At 41.0% G+C, this 17,139-nt stretch overlaps 1 protein-coding gene across 2 annotated transcripts in view; it reads right to left on the minus strand.

Moving 5' to 3' along the window:
• Nucleotides 1-17,139, minus strand: part of SYK (spleen associated tyrosine kinase) — a 77,977-nt gene that overhangs the window by 40,247 nt on the left and 20,591 nt on the right. For both annotated transcript variants that reach the window (XM_084628632.1, XM_084628631.1), the window contains exons 2-3: nucleotides 2,686-3,138; nucleotides 1,379-1,539 (exon numbers count right to left, since the gene is read on the minus strand). In XM_084628632.1, the coding sequence (XP_084484758.1) occupies nucleotides 1,379-1,539; nucleotides 2,686-3,099 (575 nt within the window). In that variant the 5' untranslated portion in view covers nucleotides 3,100-3,138. The remainder of the gene's footprint in view (nucleotides 1-1,378; nucleotides 1,540-2,685; nucleotides 3,139-17,139) is intronic.

Genomic DNA, 17,139 nt, shown 5'->3' on the forward strand with positions numbered 1-17,139 from the left:
CTTTGGAAGCTGCTTCCATGATGTGTGTACAGATTCCGGAAAATAAAGACAGCTGCCACAAGCAGGCTGCCGGAGTTGCTCAGTTGCGTGTCTTAACTCAGACCACATACAAAGTAAATTCCAAGAAATAGCAGGAAGAAGATGAGAACACCTATTGAGAAGGCACAGAAATTCTACACTCCATGAAGCTGCCAAGCTTGCCTGTCTGTACCAGCAAGAGAAAAAAACCACATAATCTGTTTTAGAGCAGCTACTGTCACAGAAACAAGTGTATACAGTGCTTAGTCTATAAATACAAGGTAGATTCTTATACACATTGCTATATATTGTTGTTTGGGAAGGAATATTTATGTGATGTGTGTGACTTGTAACCTAAAGCTTTGTTTCCTTTCTATCACTCACAGAAGTGTTGGAGTTCCTGTTCCTGTTTAATAAAGGAGTGGTTTATTTCTCAACTTCTACCGTGGAAAACACATATTGGGCAAATTATTACAGAAACCAGGAAAATGACTCAGGGCTAGATTGTCACTTTGCCCCCTATCCAGTTTACAGTGTGTAGCTGCATTGGTCCAGGAGCAGACCAGGGAGGGAACTGTGACTACAGCTAGGCAAAATTTGTTCGGTGAATGGTAAATTAATCCGAAAATGCATTTTCTGAGGCACCAGAACAATTTGTAATTCCGGATTGAATTCAACCCACAAAATGTTTTGATTGAGTCAAATTAGCATTTTCCAAGAGAAAACTGTCCCATTGGAAAATTTTCAGCCCACCTCTTCTCCTGACAAACTAGCTCTGATTAATCATTATCCCAAATGTCTTGTTTGTGATCAGGTAAACAGTAGAGGGGTTATATGAGTGGATAGAGAAATAGACACAGAATGGAATGATAAAGTGAAAGGAGCATTATTTAATTACATTCTTGCTGCCACTTAGTTGCAGAACAAAGTATTGTCATTGCCTCCTTGAAAAACAAATAATAATTATGGACACTAAATGATAACATAGTTTACTAGTATTTTGTATTTCTTTGATATCACATTCAGTACTATACCCTCAGTCATAATATAAAGCTGAATGGAATTTTCTTGACACTCTGAATTCCTCTGCTGCTTCATACAGATTTAACCTCAATGTCTGCTTGAACAAAACATGACGCTTGCTTTCACTCTATATTTTCATTTGAGTAAAGGTGAAAAACTAATCTCGAAGACATCTGCTTAGCTTTGGAATGGTTAGCAGCAATGAATGTCACACTGCATTGGGCTTTCCCACAGTGAACACCCAACTCCTTTCTCACAGTCTCATTCATGATTTAGTTATGGAAGAGGTGCAGCAACCATGGTGGCAACTGCCACTACCAGAGATGAAAGTACTCACAAAAATTTTCCATTGGTCCTTGTCCCTAAAAGAACGCGATGCTCTGATTCTTCCCGAGAGATCTTCTCATGGAACCAAGGCATCTTCTCATGGGCAGTAGTGGCAATCAGTTTCTCCAGCTGTGGTTTTTGACTAATAATAGCTTGTTCGAGGGCATTACCCTGCAGAGTGGGAAAAGCACAGAAGGGTCAGTTGTACTGTTTTCTGTTACAGTGCAAAAAACAAAACAAAACCCAATAAACACAACATCATAGTAAATGCCAATTACTGGACTGTGTGAGACACATCCAAAGTCTGTGGATAATCAGAGTTTTAGATCAAATTAATCTGGTTACTATTCAAGTTTTGGACTCATAGGGCAGAAACTAAATTCAAACAGACAATCCGAAATTCAGACATCTGGAATTTATGTTTGTGATAGATATTGCAATGGGTATCTTTGGGAGACCATATTGTATAAAGAAAAGGAGTACTTGTGGCACCTTAGAGACTAACCAATTTATTTGAGCATAAGCTTTCGTGTAGCTCACGAAAGCTTATGCTCAAATAAATTGGTTAGTCTCTAAGGTGCCACAAGTACTCCTTTTCTTTCTGCGAATACAGACTAACAGGGCTGCTACTCTGAAACCTGTCATATTGTATAAGTTTATGAATGGTTACATATCATTTTGGGCTAGGAATTCTTTGGAACTCCAGTAGGTGGTAAGGCTAGTCACTGAACCTGCAAACAACTCCAGTGGTGTACTGCCCCTTCAGGTTGCGTGCCTATACTGGTTCAAATGGGTTTTCACAGACCAACAGACTAAGGCTTTTGGTATAAAAATGCTGTGTTTAAACTCTCAGTCATGTAGCAAGAAAAGTTCCTGTTCTAAATTGTATATAATCTAAATAGACATACAAACAAAGCAGGCCAGGAGGGGAGGATACAACACAAAATAACTGTGCGCCAAGCACAAACATACACTCTGTATACAACAGCTTCCTTTACAAAAATGTGTGTGTTTAACAATTACCTATTTTCCTTTTTTTGGTTTGTTTTCAATCCTGATTGGCATAGAGAGATTTGGTCTTATAACACTTAAAAAATAAATGATAAACTGTGCCACATTTCAGGAAAGAATACATTTATGGCCAAATTAATACAATGTACTGAAAAATAAAGGCTCATAAAACACAAGCAAATATAGCAGCGTTAACACAAACCTAACCACTACACAGCAGTAGCAATGGGTTGGAACCCATATAATATTGACTTTGTAAAAATTCAGAGTGAAGCATCTCTATTGCAGAAATGGGATTGCATTTACCTGTAGGTTCCAAGTTTGTTTGACATATTCCCTGATAAGGGTCTCTTTTAAATCCTCAAATGGCCCTGTTTTTGGCTCAACACCTGGTGGCCGGTTGCAAGGTCTCCTCAGTAGACAAGCAAGACCATCAGCTTCATCTGAGTGATAGTTAATGAGTTCAGCAGGACTCAGATGTGACTTCCCTCCTGCAATGGCATAAAAGCCACTCAGCTCTCTTTCAATTGTGTAGTGATGAACCTTCCTTCCATGTGCCAGGGACAAAGCAAAGCCACCCAGGTAGTTTCGACTCTGGCGCAACAGATATAGTCCATCACTCAGCCCTCCTTGCATCAGGTAATCTTCTGCTTCTTCACGTGTAATATTGCCAAAGAAGTAGGGCAGATGATTAGCACTGTTAGCCATGTTGGCGGCCATGGCTTTTCCTTTTGATCAGCAAGGATTAATGTTTTGTACCTGAAAGGAACGAAGGAAAAATAAGCATCCACTGGAAAAAACAAAAGACAATACTTTGAGGAATTTGGTAATAATCCTCCCCCATTTAAGTCAAAGGGAGTTTTGCCATTGGCTTCAACAGGAGCAAGATGGGGTCCTAACTGTTTTGTCACTCTACAACACAGACATGAGATTACTATTTTTGGGACCAAAAAGGCATAAGGCCATTTCCTGCAATGTTTCATGCAAACCTCCCATTGAACTCAAAGGGCAGTCTGCATATGGGATGATGGCAGAACATACCCTAGAATCAATTGCATATGTGGAGTGCATGCCATGTATGCCCTGGGAGCGGCTAGGCCCTCAGAACAATTTTGTCTGGCTCCTGAACTTGCATGAAGGATGCCATTTTGTATATTTAGTTTTTTGTTTTTTTCTAATAAGGTGACTGCATTGAATCTGCTAAGTCTTGCACGTGCATCATGAATTCACCATCTGAAAGAAAGCTGAGCACTTTGAGTTTGAGAGTACAAGATTACCGAATATGGGGGACAGCATGTGTTTATATATAGTAGCATACAGACATTACACATTACATTTGAATAACTGTTTCCCTTTTGCACATCCAGATACTTCACATCTGTATTGACAGAATCATGATTTATTTGTTTTTTAATTAAAGCAGTAATATTTTTTTCTCAAAATAAGAAAGGACACTCATAATAACAAAGGACCAAATTCTGTTCTCAGACATATTTGTGTGACCCCCCATAGTTGTAAACTGGTGTTGTATGTATGTCACTGAGGGCAGATTTTGTTTCTTGCTGTTTAAACAATTCATTAATAGTATTCACTTGATACAATGTTTCAGTTTTAAAAAGCTAGTGTTTTGTTAGAAGTAGAAACAATGGGCCTTGCTGAAGTTAATGGAGCAATGCTGACAAACGTACACCAACTAAGAATCTGACTCCATGTTTAATCCATAGTACTTACACTGGGATGCTGTTTTACAAGTTTACTAGTCTGTCTACAAAAAAACAGTGGATTTTATAGGCTAAGGTAGACCAGCCTATTGCATTACTTTGGACCCTGCTGTGCCAGGTTATTTCTGGCCAGTTCAAAGATACCATCTGTGGATCCCACTGGACTGTGACATCTACAGAAGAATATTCAAGATTACAGATGCAGAAAGACACCTCCCACTTTTCACTTCCACTTTGTTCCACTATGGGGGACCAAAAAATAGGTGTTTCACTTTTCAAACTAGCAGTAGACTATATATGACATGACCAAATATGTCTTTTTATAGCACTGCAGCTGTGGTTATGATTTCATGAGATTCTTTCATCCAAGTTCCTATTGGCAGGTGCTTACAATTTTCAGATAATATATATCCTTTCGGCTAATTTTTATATACTTATTTTCAGCTCAAATGTGAGATACAGAAATGTAGTGTGGCTGCTTCTGAGATAGCCCAGCATGGAGAGAGGAACATTTAAGAAATTTTTTCCCACATATTTTCCCACATTCCTTAATAAGAAAATGATTTTTTTTTGGAGAGACTACAGCCTCAGTGAAGAAGGGATGTTTTGTTAAGTCTGAAAAAACCAGCTGTTAAGTGAAGCGGTTACAATTTACTGGTGATAGTGTGCGGCATGAATGCAGTATATCCTTTTCTTTAGGCCATGCCGTGTTTATAGTACAACCACTACAGCATCACAGCTACAGCACTGAATCTGTGCTGTTATAGTGCCGCAGTGTAGGTGCTTCCTACGTCTACACGATAGAAAGTGTTTTTCTGTCAGTGTCGTTAATCCAGCTCTCCAAGAGCCAGTAGCTAGGTTGACAGATGAATTCTCCTGTTGACCTAGCCACGTATATACCAGGGGATTAGGTTGACCTAACTATGTGGTCAGGGCACAACATTTTTCACAGTCCTGAGTGATGTCGCTAGGTCAATCTAATTTTTACATTTAGACCAGGCCTCAGAGAAGGGCAATTCCTGACTCTGTTGCTGTGCAGGATCCCCAGCAGCAGAACTAGTGTGGTTTCAGTGTCAAAGGGAAGGGGTAGGATTCTAGGGAGTCTATTCAGGGGATCTGCAACCCTTGCATAACAGGGTTCAGGACACATATGGGACTGGGATCAGGGCCAGGAGATCTATTGCTATGTGAATCTTCTTGTCTTCACTTTGTGCCGGGAAAGGGACACGTTGGAGCTACAGAGCTACTGCAGCCCCACACAGCATAGTGATATGCAGTGCAGTATTTACTACCCTGATTGGTCTGAAACAAAAATCTGTGGTTTAAGAGAGTCACTTGCTACACACTTCTACTTATACCTTGCCTGGGATTTTTGGTCACCCAGAGTGATGACAGGCTCCCTATACTTCTGAATAGCCTGATGTTTGGACATTTATGTTCTTAACCTTAAGAATCTATTAATACAGTTTTTATGCATTAAATATGAAAGAATAAATTTAAAAAAATTAAAAAGGCATAAAATCACCAATGAAAATTGAGAATTGATTTAAGAACAAGATAAATGGTGATGTATAAGGGATATCAAATATTGATTTCATACAAAATAACTATTCACAAGGCTGAGACTGTCTGCGCAAGATGAAATCTATGAAGGCTTTTCTTCAATGAATTGAATCCATTGGGCATCTAATGATAGACCCAAAGCTCTTAAGAGTGAATATGTGAAGTCACTCTCACATAATACAGTCAGTAAAGAGACATTTAGGTTAATAGATGCTTAAAAGTTGATCTTCTTATGTGGTTTATTATTTCAACAATATATTTGCTTCCCGCTCTTGCCGTATTTGTTATACTTTGGACTCATTAGACCAGTGTCAGAGCCTGCTTTCTGAATTTACTGTGCAGTTATTAAAATACAGTTATGTTCTGGGATACATGATATACACAACATGGAAAAATAACAACACAAATTAGGATGAAAAAGTGAAAGGAAATGTAGGGTAAATAAAATAGAGTGAAAGTAAATTTGAATTTTATCTTGTGCTTTGAAGTATATGAAGAGTTTCTTTCTTGCTATCTACCGCAGAGACCACTCTAGCTATAGGCAAACTAGGCAGTAACCTCACATAACAGATTTCTGGGAGAAGTGATTTTACGGGGTACCACAAACCGGTCTATGGAGATATGAATCACAGAGCACCTTAACACATAGTGCTTTAATTGCCCCGTGTGGACCCTCCTGGAACTGCAGTGGTGTAGTCTGTTCACGTCAGACCAGCTGGAAAGGCCCCTGCGCGCACACACGGAAGAGTGCTCGATTTGAGGGTGGGAAGCAGAAATGGGGAAGTGCCTCCCATTTTTCTGGGCTCAGCAGCTATGAGGCGGGGGGGCACGTGGGCACCTGGTACTTGCTCCTGACAGGGATGTGTGCGGGGGAGGGGGTGAGAGTGAATCAGGGATAACTCTGCTTCTCCACCTCCCATGCAACTCCCCCACAACCTCCTATAAACACCCACCATACACCATGTTCTTCCTCCAAATACCCCCCAACCTCCCACACAATCCCCCTAGTCTCCTGCAAGCACCCATCATGCACTCCCTGCTTCTCCCAGACACCCTCCACCCCCAACCTCCCACACTGCTGGTGAATGCTGTAGCGGTCATCACCCTCGGTTGCACAATAAAGGCTCTCTGGACTGGGCGTGGCTCTGAACTGCTGGGGCACCAGGTTGTCTTAGGTGGTCTCTGATCCACAGACATCGTTGTTTCAGTTATAACAGCCTACAGCAGACAAAAATAAGCCACACACACATATTTAATCCATTATTTGCTTGTTACAAAGAATTTTGTGTTACAATAAACACACTAAAACTTATTACTATTCTGAAGTGTTGAAGGGCAAAATTTCATTTCTTAAAAATAATTATCTAAAACAAAACTAACTATTTTACATTAAAAATGCTCTAAACTGCAAAATTGGATGAACACCCATTCACACTTCCACTAGCACTAATAAGAGTTTCCAGGAATAACTCCTGCTCATAATATTTATTTCATCTGTTTATATGATTAAACTAAATACAAAATCTGAAGAGAAGCCAATCAACCATATACAATAATGATAAAAGAATAGTAATAGCATCAAAAACAGACCACACTCCCAAAACAGTGAGTTACAGACTTGTCAGAGGAATGAGAAAACCAAAAGGGAAGTGCCCCCAGAAGGTGTCAGATATAAATCTACTGAACTAAATAGAACTAACAGAGGTAAGGCAGCCAGCAATGGAGTCCTCCAAGAGCTGGTTCTGCCAAAGACCCTTGAGTGACCCTTGTCACTGCCTACAGGCAACAAAATAAGCAGACCATAATTAGCAGGCTGTTAGGTAAGGCAAGGGGCAATCATTCAAGGACCTAGGGCAGGGGTGGGCAAACTACAGCCTGCAGAACCGTTTTAAGCTGGCCCCAGAGCTCCAGACGGGGTGCCGGGTCAGGGGTCACACCAAGCAGCTTGGCCCTGCTATGGCGCTCCAGCCGGGGCGCCAGGTTCGGGGGCCGCACCACGTGGCTCGGCTCCACTCCGGCGCTCCAGCCAGGGCGCCGGGGTGCCACGGCATGGCCCCACTCCAGGGTTTATTTCCAAGCTGGAATATACATAAACCTTGTTTCTAGTGTCTTTGCCTCTTCTTACAGCATCATTACCGCACCATTTCTAGTAGCATGATGCATTACAGCACCATTACATGCATTACAGCACCATTTTTAGTAGCATCATGTTTGTAATTCATGTAATGGTGCTGTAATGCATCATGCTACTAGAAATGGTGCTGTAATGATGCTGTAAGGTGAGGCAAAGACACCGGAACAAGATTCAGAGTAGCAGCCATGTTAGTCTGTATTCGCAAAAAGAAAAGGAGGACTTGTGGCACCTTAGAGACTAACCAATTTATTTGAGCATAAGCTTTCGTGAGCTACAGCTCACTTCATCGGATGCATTCAGTGGAAAATACAATGAGGAGATTTACATACACACAGAACATGAAAAAAATGGGTGTTATCATACACACTGTAAGGAGAGTGACCACTTAAGATGAGCTATTACCAGCAGGAGAGCTGGGGGGGGGGGCGCGGGGGAGAGAAGAAAACCTTTTGTAGTGATAATCAAGGTGGGCCATTTCCAGCAGTTAAAAGGAACGTCTAAGGAACAATGGGGGGAGAGGGGGGAGGAAGGGTTATGTATATTTCAGCTTGGAAATAAATCCTTATAAAATATACTCAAGTATTCTGCTTTAATTGTCCCCAAACGCTACAGCTGACAATAATGTTACTGCAGTGTTTTGAGCTATCACTGCAGAACACCACACCATTCTTAACAAGGGAATCACATGGGCCTGTTTTGGTTAGTCTTCTGATTTGTGAATGCTTGGAGTCAGTAGTACCGCTATTTGGCAGTGGGGAAGTACCATGTCAGATTCTGCTACATCACCACTCTGTCCCTTTCTCAGCTAACCACTGAGCAGCAGCTACAGTCCCACAGCACTCCCTTAGACTTAGCCAAATTCAAAACACTTCACCTCAGAATCCTATATACTTCGACTCTCTACTAAGGGCTTGAACAATCTGCATGATCCGGAAAAACCTAAAAATTGTTTCTCTTTTTGGAAATTGTTCTGGAATATGAACTGGACTCTCAGCTACTAGTTTCTAGAATTTTCTAGCTCTGGCCCTAGCACCAGCTCTATCTCTACTTTCCCTAGCGTGGGAATGGAGAATGCTGAGCTTCCTGGTTAATTAAGGGCATGATCCAATGGCTACAGAGGTCAAGGCTTCCTTTCACTTCAATGAGCTTTAGATGAAGCTGTAACTGGGGAGCATTATTTCAGATTCAGACATGTCATTTCCCCCTCATGAGCAATCACCCAGAGTCAGACCCTCTTCAGAGCCCTCAGGTTTTTAGCCAGTTTAATAACCCTGCCTGACATTCTGATGTCAAGTTTCTATGTTGCTGTTAATTCAGAAACCTAATGAAAACAAAGTTTCAGAAAACTCTCATTTTATTCTTAAAAAGTAGTAAAGGATTCTGAAGTCAGTCACATTAAGTGTGTAGCAGTCACAGGGCCAAAATTTTCAAGAACGCCTAAGTGATTTAGAGGCCTAAGTCTCAGTGAAAGTCAATGCTAAATGCAAATACAATATGCTGGTTACAACAGACACTGCCTTCAGCATATCTAGATACAGAAATGTAGGTTCCACGCCAATGGGGGCTGTGGAAAGTGGCGCGGGCCGAGGGATGTGCTGGCCGCCGGTATCCGCAGCCCCCATTAGCCTGGAATGGCGAACCGCAACCAGTGGGAGCGGCGATCGGCCAAACCTGGGGATGCCGCAAGTAAACAAACTGTCCTGGCCTGTCAGTGGATTTCCCTGATGGGCCGTGTGCCAAAAGTTGCTGATCCCAGTTCTAGAATGATTAAAAATCCAATTTTTTTCAGTAAAAACAATGGATATAAATTATGGCTTTTTATATTAGCTGCCTGAATAGATTTCTGGTATCAAAGTCCAAAGGAATTTTTTGTATATGGAAAAATTATAGGGATTCAATATTCTGCCTAGCAAGTATGTTTTAATAACCATATATATGTAAGCTTATTTAAATTCATTCTGCAATCAAAGAACATATAGTACAATTTGTAAAAGCAATTTTCCACTAAAGGAGAAAGCAGAAAAAGATCTTGGAACTTTGTTCAACAAACGCTTAAGGAACTGTTACTTTGAGTTCACTAAAAATATAAATTTGCTGTTGTCTGTTCTCCCTTCAGTACTGATGACACATGACACCATTAGCTTCCTTTTTAATAAGCCCATTATGGACTGCCTAGCTAGACATTTTATTATCTGAATGAGAAATAGCTAGTTAAGACTCAACTCAAAGATGACAGAGGTGCTGCTTGTGGGTAGAAGAAAATATTTTGAGAATCTAGCAGGTGGCTTGTGCATGCTTATTATTCAGGAAGTACAGATGTTGCTTTTGAGACTGCCTGAATTTACGGGTCACCCTTGACTACCTTTCTCAGACTGGAGGCCAGTGCTGCAGTAATGGTCAAGAATGCTTATTGCCTTGTATTGCTTAACCAGAAGGTCCACCTGCTTCTCTCTGATGCACATCTCACCATTTTATCCAAGGTAGGCTATTGTCATGTGTTCCTAACTGGGCTTTCCTTGAAATTGATAAAATGGTCTACAACAGTTGCAGAATACAGCAGCTCACTTATTTCTCAAGGCCCTTCGTCAGCAGGCCATCACTATTCAGCAAAGCACGTATGTAGGTCATTAACTTCAGGCATGTGCTTAGGTCCCATTAAGAAGACTAGAGCATGTGCTGAGGTGCTTTGATGAAGAGGGATGGACTTAAGCACTTGTTTGTATACTTTGCCAAACTGGGGCCATACATCTTAGAATAGGAATGAAGGATTTATTTACACCTGCCCACCAAAATCTAAACTAGCTGCCGATACACCATAAGGTAAATTTTAAAATTTTAACATTAATACACTCAACCATTTATGTTGTATATAGCATAATTTACCTAATTTAAATGTAATGAAGTTTTCCAATTAAACATTCAAACTAGTCCTTATATCACTTTTTGAACCACGGTGTAAAGTTCAGATACAAAATGTCACACTTTCAGTTTCATCCCAGTACAAGTTAAATGACATACCACTATATACTCATACAAACTATGGTTCAACTCTCCAGTCACTGCCTGACCATGACCCTGCAAAGTACATATGCACATACTCAACTTTAAGCAAATGAGGAATACCAAAGTACTATAAATGAGATTAATCCCATGCTTAAAGGTAAGTTTGTGTATAAGTGCTTTGCTGGATCAGGGGCACAAGAGCAACTCCCAGTGGAGTCAGTCCCGCAAATATGCCCAGGAATAGTTCTACTGAAATCCATAGAACAACTCACCTGCATAAAGTTAAGCACAAGTGCTTCTGTAGATAAGGCCAGATGGTATACTGGGCCCATAGGTGCTGGAACTAGGGGTGCATCACTGGCTTGAAGTGGTTTCCATCATTTACACCAGTGGGATGCTGCTTGTTCAGGGAAAGCCCCTGGCGGGCCGGGCCGGTTTGTTTACAAGCCGCGTCCGCAGGTTCAGCTGCTTACGACTCCCACTGGCCATGGTTCGCCGCTGCAGGCCAATGGGGGCTGCAGGAAGCGGCGGCCGGTACGTCCTTCGGCCCATGCTGCTTCCAGCAGCCCCCATTGGCCTGCAGCGGTGAACCGCGGCCAGTGGGAGTCGCAATCAGCTGAACCTGCGGACGTGGCAGGTAAACAAACGAACTGGGCCCGCCAGGGGCTTTCCCTGAACAAGAGGCGTCCCAAGTTTGGGAAACACTGATTTACAGGATTTACAGTTTGGTTCAATGGCTTTCAGCACCCCTGCAATACATATTGTTCCAGCACCCCTGTCTGGGTCCTGGAACTACTCATGCTCAGTCCTGGGTCTTTCAACAAAATAAACTCTTATTCATCCAGTTTAACTAGTCTCTACTGCAAAAAAAAAAATTATACACCCTGCATTTCTATTGGGTACTCTGAATCTAAGAAACAAGAACCAGAGGAAATGCTGCTTAGTATTTCGCAGTGAACAGATAATATCACTCTATACAAGTGGATATAAGAAAATTCATTAATTAAGAAGGAGATAGATGCCTCCTTTTCTTGTCTTTTCTTCTACAAAGAAGGGAGAAAGTAATTTAATTGACTGTAAGGACTGGTATAATGTCTGCTCATCAGAAGGAAATGGAGGCCCAAATTCATCAGCTTTATAATTCAAACAAAAGTTCAAGACTTTTAAAGAAATCTCTCAGGCAACATGGGGGATTATATCAACATAATTAAAACCAAGCAAAATGACATGTGAAACAAGCTGCAAAGAATTTCATCTACCATTGTGGGCAATTAAATTACATATAATTGTACTAGCTGTTCAAATACATCATTCCTAGAAGATTTGGAATGCAAGTTATTCAAAGATTAATGAACATATAACTTTATAGAAGGTAAAACAATTGAGAGGGAAGGGATACCACAGGGCATAATCAGCATTTAAGGCTGCATCTTCCTGTGTACAGCTTTATTTCTGCATTCTTTCATTTCAGAACACTGTCTTCTGCATTACACAAGAAAACATACCAGACCATGTGTCTAAAACCTTCTTCAACATAGCTTCCAAACACAACTAGGTAATATGTGCTGTAACTTCCATTAATTTTGTGCACTTTTGTATAAAAGGTTGACAAATTATTACAGCTGAAAACAGTATTTAAGAAAATGTACAGTTTTTTATATTGCACCTGTACCAATACAGAAAAACAGCTAGAGGGTTTCCATTCCCACCACTGTATATGCTTTAAAACCCAACTCTTGGAAGTGCTCTGAAATCCAAATAGTTAACCGGACTGCTATGAAATTTGATGTGCCTCATGGGGGAGTGTTAGACATCCAAATTTTGGGTAATTTCACCAAGGGGTTCTCAAGTTACAGCCCACCCTAAAAGCCCTAGTTTCCTTTTGCTGCCTTGTACCGTTAAACTGAGAGGTACTAATGACTGGATGAATAGGAGACCTCTCGATTGCTCTGAACTCACCCTTCAATTAACTAACTAAGTCTAGGTTAATCACATGTCCCCATCTAAGACAAACTGAGTGTCAGCTGACCGGCTAGAGTGTCAGCAGACCGGGATGTGAGCAGTCTAGTTTAGTTGTTAGGGTGGGCATTAGGAACCAAAGCCAAGGGTCAAAAAGGAAGGCAAGAACTATCTCTTTGAAACAACAAACCAGCTGAAATGTACATGGTTTGGGATTTCACATGACTTTGAAATTCACTAAGGTTTGGGGAACATTATTAAAGTCATGGGCAGACCCAGAACCTTCTCTCAATCTACCTGGACTCTGATCCAGCAGACACTATCAGCCATCTGCCTTGTGTTATCTACTGGCATAAGAAATATCTCTAAGTATAGAGCAGGCAGCGTGCCCATTTCCACAAGCACTAGGAAATGGTCCCTTTGTTCTGCTGCTATTTGTGAAATGCTCTTTACTTTATTCTGGGGCCAGTGAGCCCCCCAAATATACTCTCTTAATAAACTGATATGTTTCACTGGAATTTGCTTGAGGTTCATTTGAAATTCCTGTGTTCATATGGACCTGAAAACTCCAAGTAAACTTTAAGAAATATGAACCTAGTTAAATAAATTCTGCCATTTTAGGTTCAGCAAAAACTAAAACGTAATCCCAAAGCAGTGGATTTCACACAGGCACTTTTAAGTGATAACTTTCACAGTGTCTCAGGGAAAGCTAAACATGTCCAAGTGTCGCCTGGCTACTAAAACACATCCAGAACACAGAAAATATCTGCTATTTATTCTCTCATATAATTGTCATAGATACAGAATGGTATACAGAATTATTTGATGAAAGTAACTGCAGCTTGTTTTATTTATTTTGCATTTGCCATTACCATGTTACTGTTTTAAATCAATAAAGGTGTTCTAAAATGAAATAAAAATAAAGGCAGTATTTTCTTGGTATCCATCAGAAATTTCAGATAACACACAGGATAATAAACAAATCTATTAGTGTTGCAGTATTTCAGTTACTGACATTTCTTAGTTTCTAGGACTTTTAGCTATAAGGTAGGAGTCAGTATTTGAATTTATGAAACCCCATCTCTATGAAAATTCATCTCTGGTAGTTTTAGTCAAAGCTTTAGTTTGACCTTTAGCCAAGGATTTAGTCAAAGCTTACCTGTCTGATTTTAGTATCTTGTAAAAGAGAGACCTCCTTTCAGTGAAAATGCTATATGCCATGAGGATGAGAACTGTTGTTGGCAAAGGAAGTGATTGGCTGTACAACCACAGTATAGTTCCTAGTCTAAATTAGTCACTGAATTGGTTTCTTTTTAGAAAATGAAGTACGTGTGTTTAATACAATTTAGTAATAGGTGCATTTTCAACATAAAAATCAAAGAATGTGAGATTCTCCAGGTCACTTTCACCAGTGTGGTTAAAGCCCAAGATAAAGCAAAAGACTGAGTTGGAATTCAAATGAAGGGGGAAAAGTATGAACCAAAAGGAAACTAAGTTCAGAACCAGGACTCATCCCTACTGCTACACCTACAAACAAAACAGAAGACTTTGCTAGCTTGTTGGGTTTTTTTGCAGGGGTGGAGGGAATATTTTAAGTTCCATTTAAACCTATATCATTCCATCAAGCAGCATCTTTCAAAGGAGGTGAGAAAGGAAACATTCTTCTACTTGCTCTGGAAGAAGAGCAACTCACAAGAGCCATCAAACAGGCTTCACATCTACTGGAGAACAGAAGCTCTTGGGCTATGCAGCTATATGCTACTTCTAAAGGGGTACTTCCACCTGGGCACTGATCTTGGAATAATATTACCTAGTCCTTATATCATTTTTAGCATGCACATTAAGTATTATAAAAGGGCCTGTGGCATCCCCATTCCCAGCACAGAGTCATGAATTCGAGCTCGCTCAAATATCATATTGCAACTGAGCTAACTGAGCTTAGGGGAATGGTGTTGAAGGATGCACTGAATGTTTTTGGTTTGTCTTTCCTCTTGCAACCTCTAAGTGAATACTTAGGATCAGACTGTGACTGGCCCAGTGCAGGTGTTCAAGGAGAAAAAGAGGATGCAAGAAGCCTTCCTCCCAGCTTTGAGTAGCTGTGCAAGAGCCAGTCATTGCATGGCTAGAGAGAATAGGCAATGTGCAGAGCTAACCTCATCTGTGGCACAGGACTCACCAAGAGGCAGTGCCCCTGCCACCTCCCTCAGTACTAGTTCGCGCAGATGCTGGGCATGGAAATGAGCACATGCTCAACCCTCCCTTGGGGTGTCAGAGTTGGGACAAGGGTGAATTATGCGAATGTCTACCAGAATTCCCCTTGAGGAGTCCCTCACATGCCATCCAGGCAGGAATGTGGCTTTGAGTTAAAGTTTAGCTCTGTGTATCTCCCCCAGTAGTGTGAGAGAGCATCAGTGAGGCACGGAAGAATTATGAATTGGTTGCAGGTTTACAGGCCAGATTCTCAGCTACTAAATATTCATATAGCTCCACTGACTATAATAGAGCTATGCCAATTTACATCAGATGAGGGTCTGGCTCTAGATCTCCTCAGTGACAGCTCCGTCCAGAAGTACAGCCAGGAAAGAATGAGGATTATTAATACTATACAATGGTGACTGGGGCAGGGAGAACCCCCTTCCTAGGTAAAAATTATGTCGCATCCGTTAAGCCAAGATGTGATGATCTGTCTCCCCATTCAATTATGGCTCTGCTCTGTGGAAACTCCTAGGGATTTCATGGTCACAGAATGAGGAAGACAGGCCACTCACAGGTTAGGAGGTGAAAAGTACAAGAGAAAAGGAGCTCATTCACAGGAGCTCTCTTCTCCTCCCAGGCAGCTCTACAGCCACTTCTCTCCAGCAAGCTAGTATTTCCCCTAAATAAGGTGGTCCAATGTGGATCCCGTATCCTTAACCTTCTAAAACCTGGATAGCTTGGAAAGCCATGCAAATTACATTCTGGATAGGCTTTCTATATGAGTAAATGCATAAGTTTAATGTAGATAATAGTTGAAACAGGAAGTTTCTTATAACCGTTTCTGTGAAATACCCCATTGAGATTTGGTTGGTTACTCTCATAATGTCACCAGTGCATTGCTTTTCTGCATTTAGATGTTTATCTGTCCATACATGTAACAATCTCACAGACTTTTCCATTTCTCACTGCAGCTAGTGGACACACAAAAGCCACATAGTTTAACCAAGAGACAGCTACACACTCTGCACAGCTGCACTGTGAATGGCTGAAGACAGAATGCTAGGACTGGCCTCAGGGACATAGCATTAGTTCTTAATTTTTTAGAAGATGAAATAAAGATTGTTACAGCACACAAAAATAAGAAGTTCCATTTAACAAAAGCTGAAGATTTCTCAGTCATAACAGAAATAACAACAGCAAGAATCCTTATAGGCCTCTTTAATATTTATAATCCATTTATTCATAACTATAGGAGAGAATCACAAATTAGACATGAGTTTGCAAGGTGATATAGTAACTTTGATAGAGTTCAGTAAGAGTTTCTTCGGTATGCCTGAATTCTTCTTCAAGAATTGTTAGGTATATTCAGGTCAAGTGACAGTGTTTAAATGTTTGATATAATGGCACATAGATATGCACCGGTACAAAAACACATATGAAACGCACTAGACAACTTCTCTCTCTGGAGTTGTTCCTTTTACAGTGGTTTCCTACATAACTGACTTGCCTTTCTTTCTGGGATTCAAATACAATGATAGGATCAACAATCCAGTCGCAACTAAGAGAAGTTGATTATGGCACAAATCTTACCCCTCCTCCTAAACCACCGTAGGAGCCCAGTGTGTTTCCCTCAAAATCATCACTTGGCACCCTACCAAGATTCCATCCAGACTAATGTGGAGTGGGGGGTAATGGGCAATGCCAGGACAGGGTAGGAGAGGTGTGAGGGAATAGCCAAGGGATGCATAACAGTGCAGACCAGAACTCCATGCAGAGGTGCACATGCAAATGTGGAGGAGAGCTAGGGAAGATCTGTCTTCCCCAGTCCTCAGGGAACTATACTGTGCAAAGCCCATTTACTTCGGGACAGATTCTGGAACTCTTACTCACATGGAGTAGCACCTTAATCCGCAAGTAGTCTCATTTATTTCAATGATCTACTCATGGCATTAGGCACTACTCAGCATGAGTAAGAGTGTCATAATCTTATCCTTAGTCTTTTCACAGGGGAAAGTATTTGGGCCAAAGTGAGAAGGGAAAAAAAGTACCATAACAGAGGGCAGGAATACATAATGTGTGACTTTAGAGCTAGCTGCAGTCCATGAACCTTAAACTGCCCTACCTGTGAAACAGGATAGTGAGGACCAAGCTATCAAGTGTGGTGTTTTACTTATGGTCACTCCG

The sequence above is a fragment of the Lepidochelys olivacea genome (genome assembly GCF_965140295.1).
Source record: "Lepidochelys olivacea isolate rLepOli2 genome assembly, chromosome: 5".
In the NCBI taxonomy this organism is placed as follows: domain Eukaryota; kingdom Metazoa; phylum Chordata; order Testudines; family Cheloniidae; genus Lepidochelys; species Lepidochelys olivacea.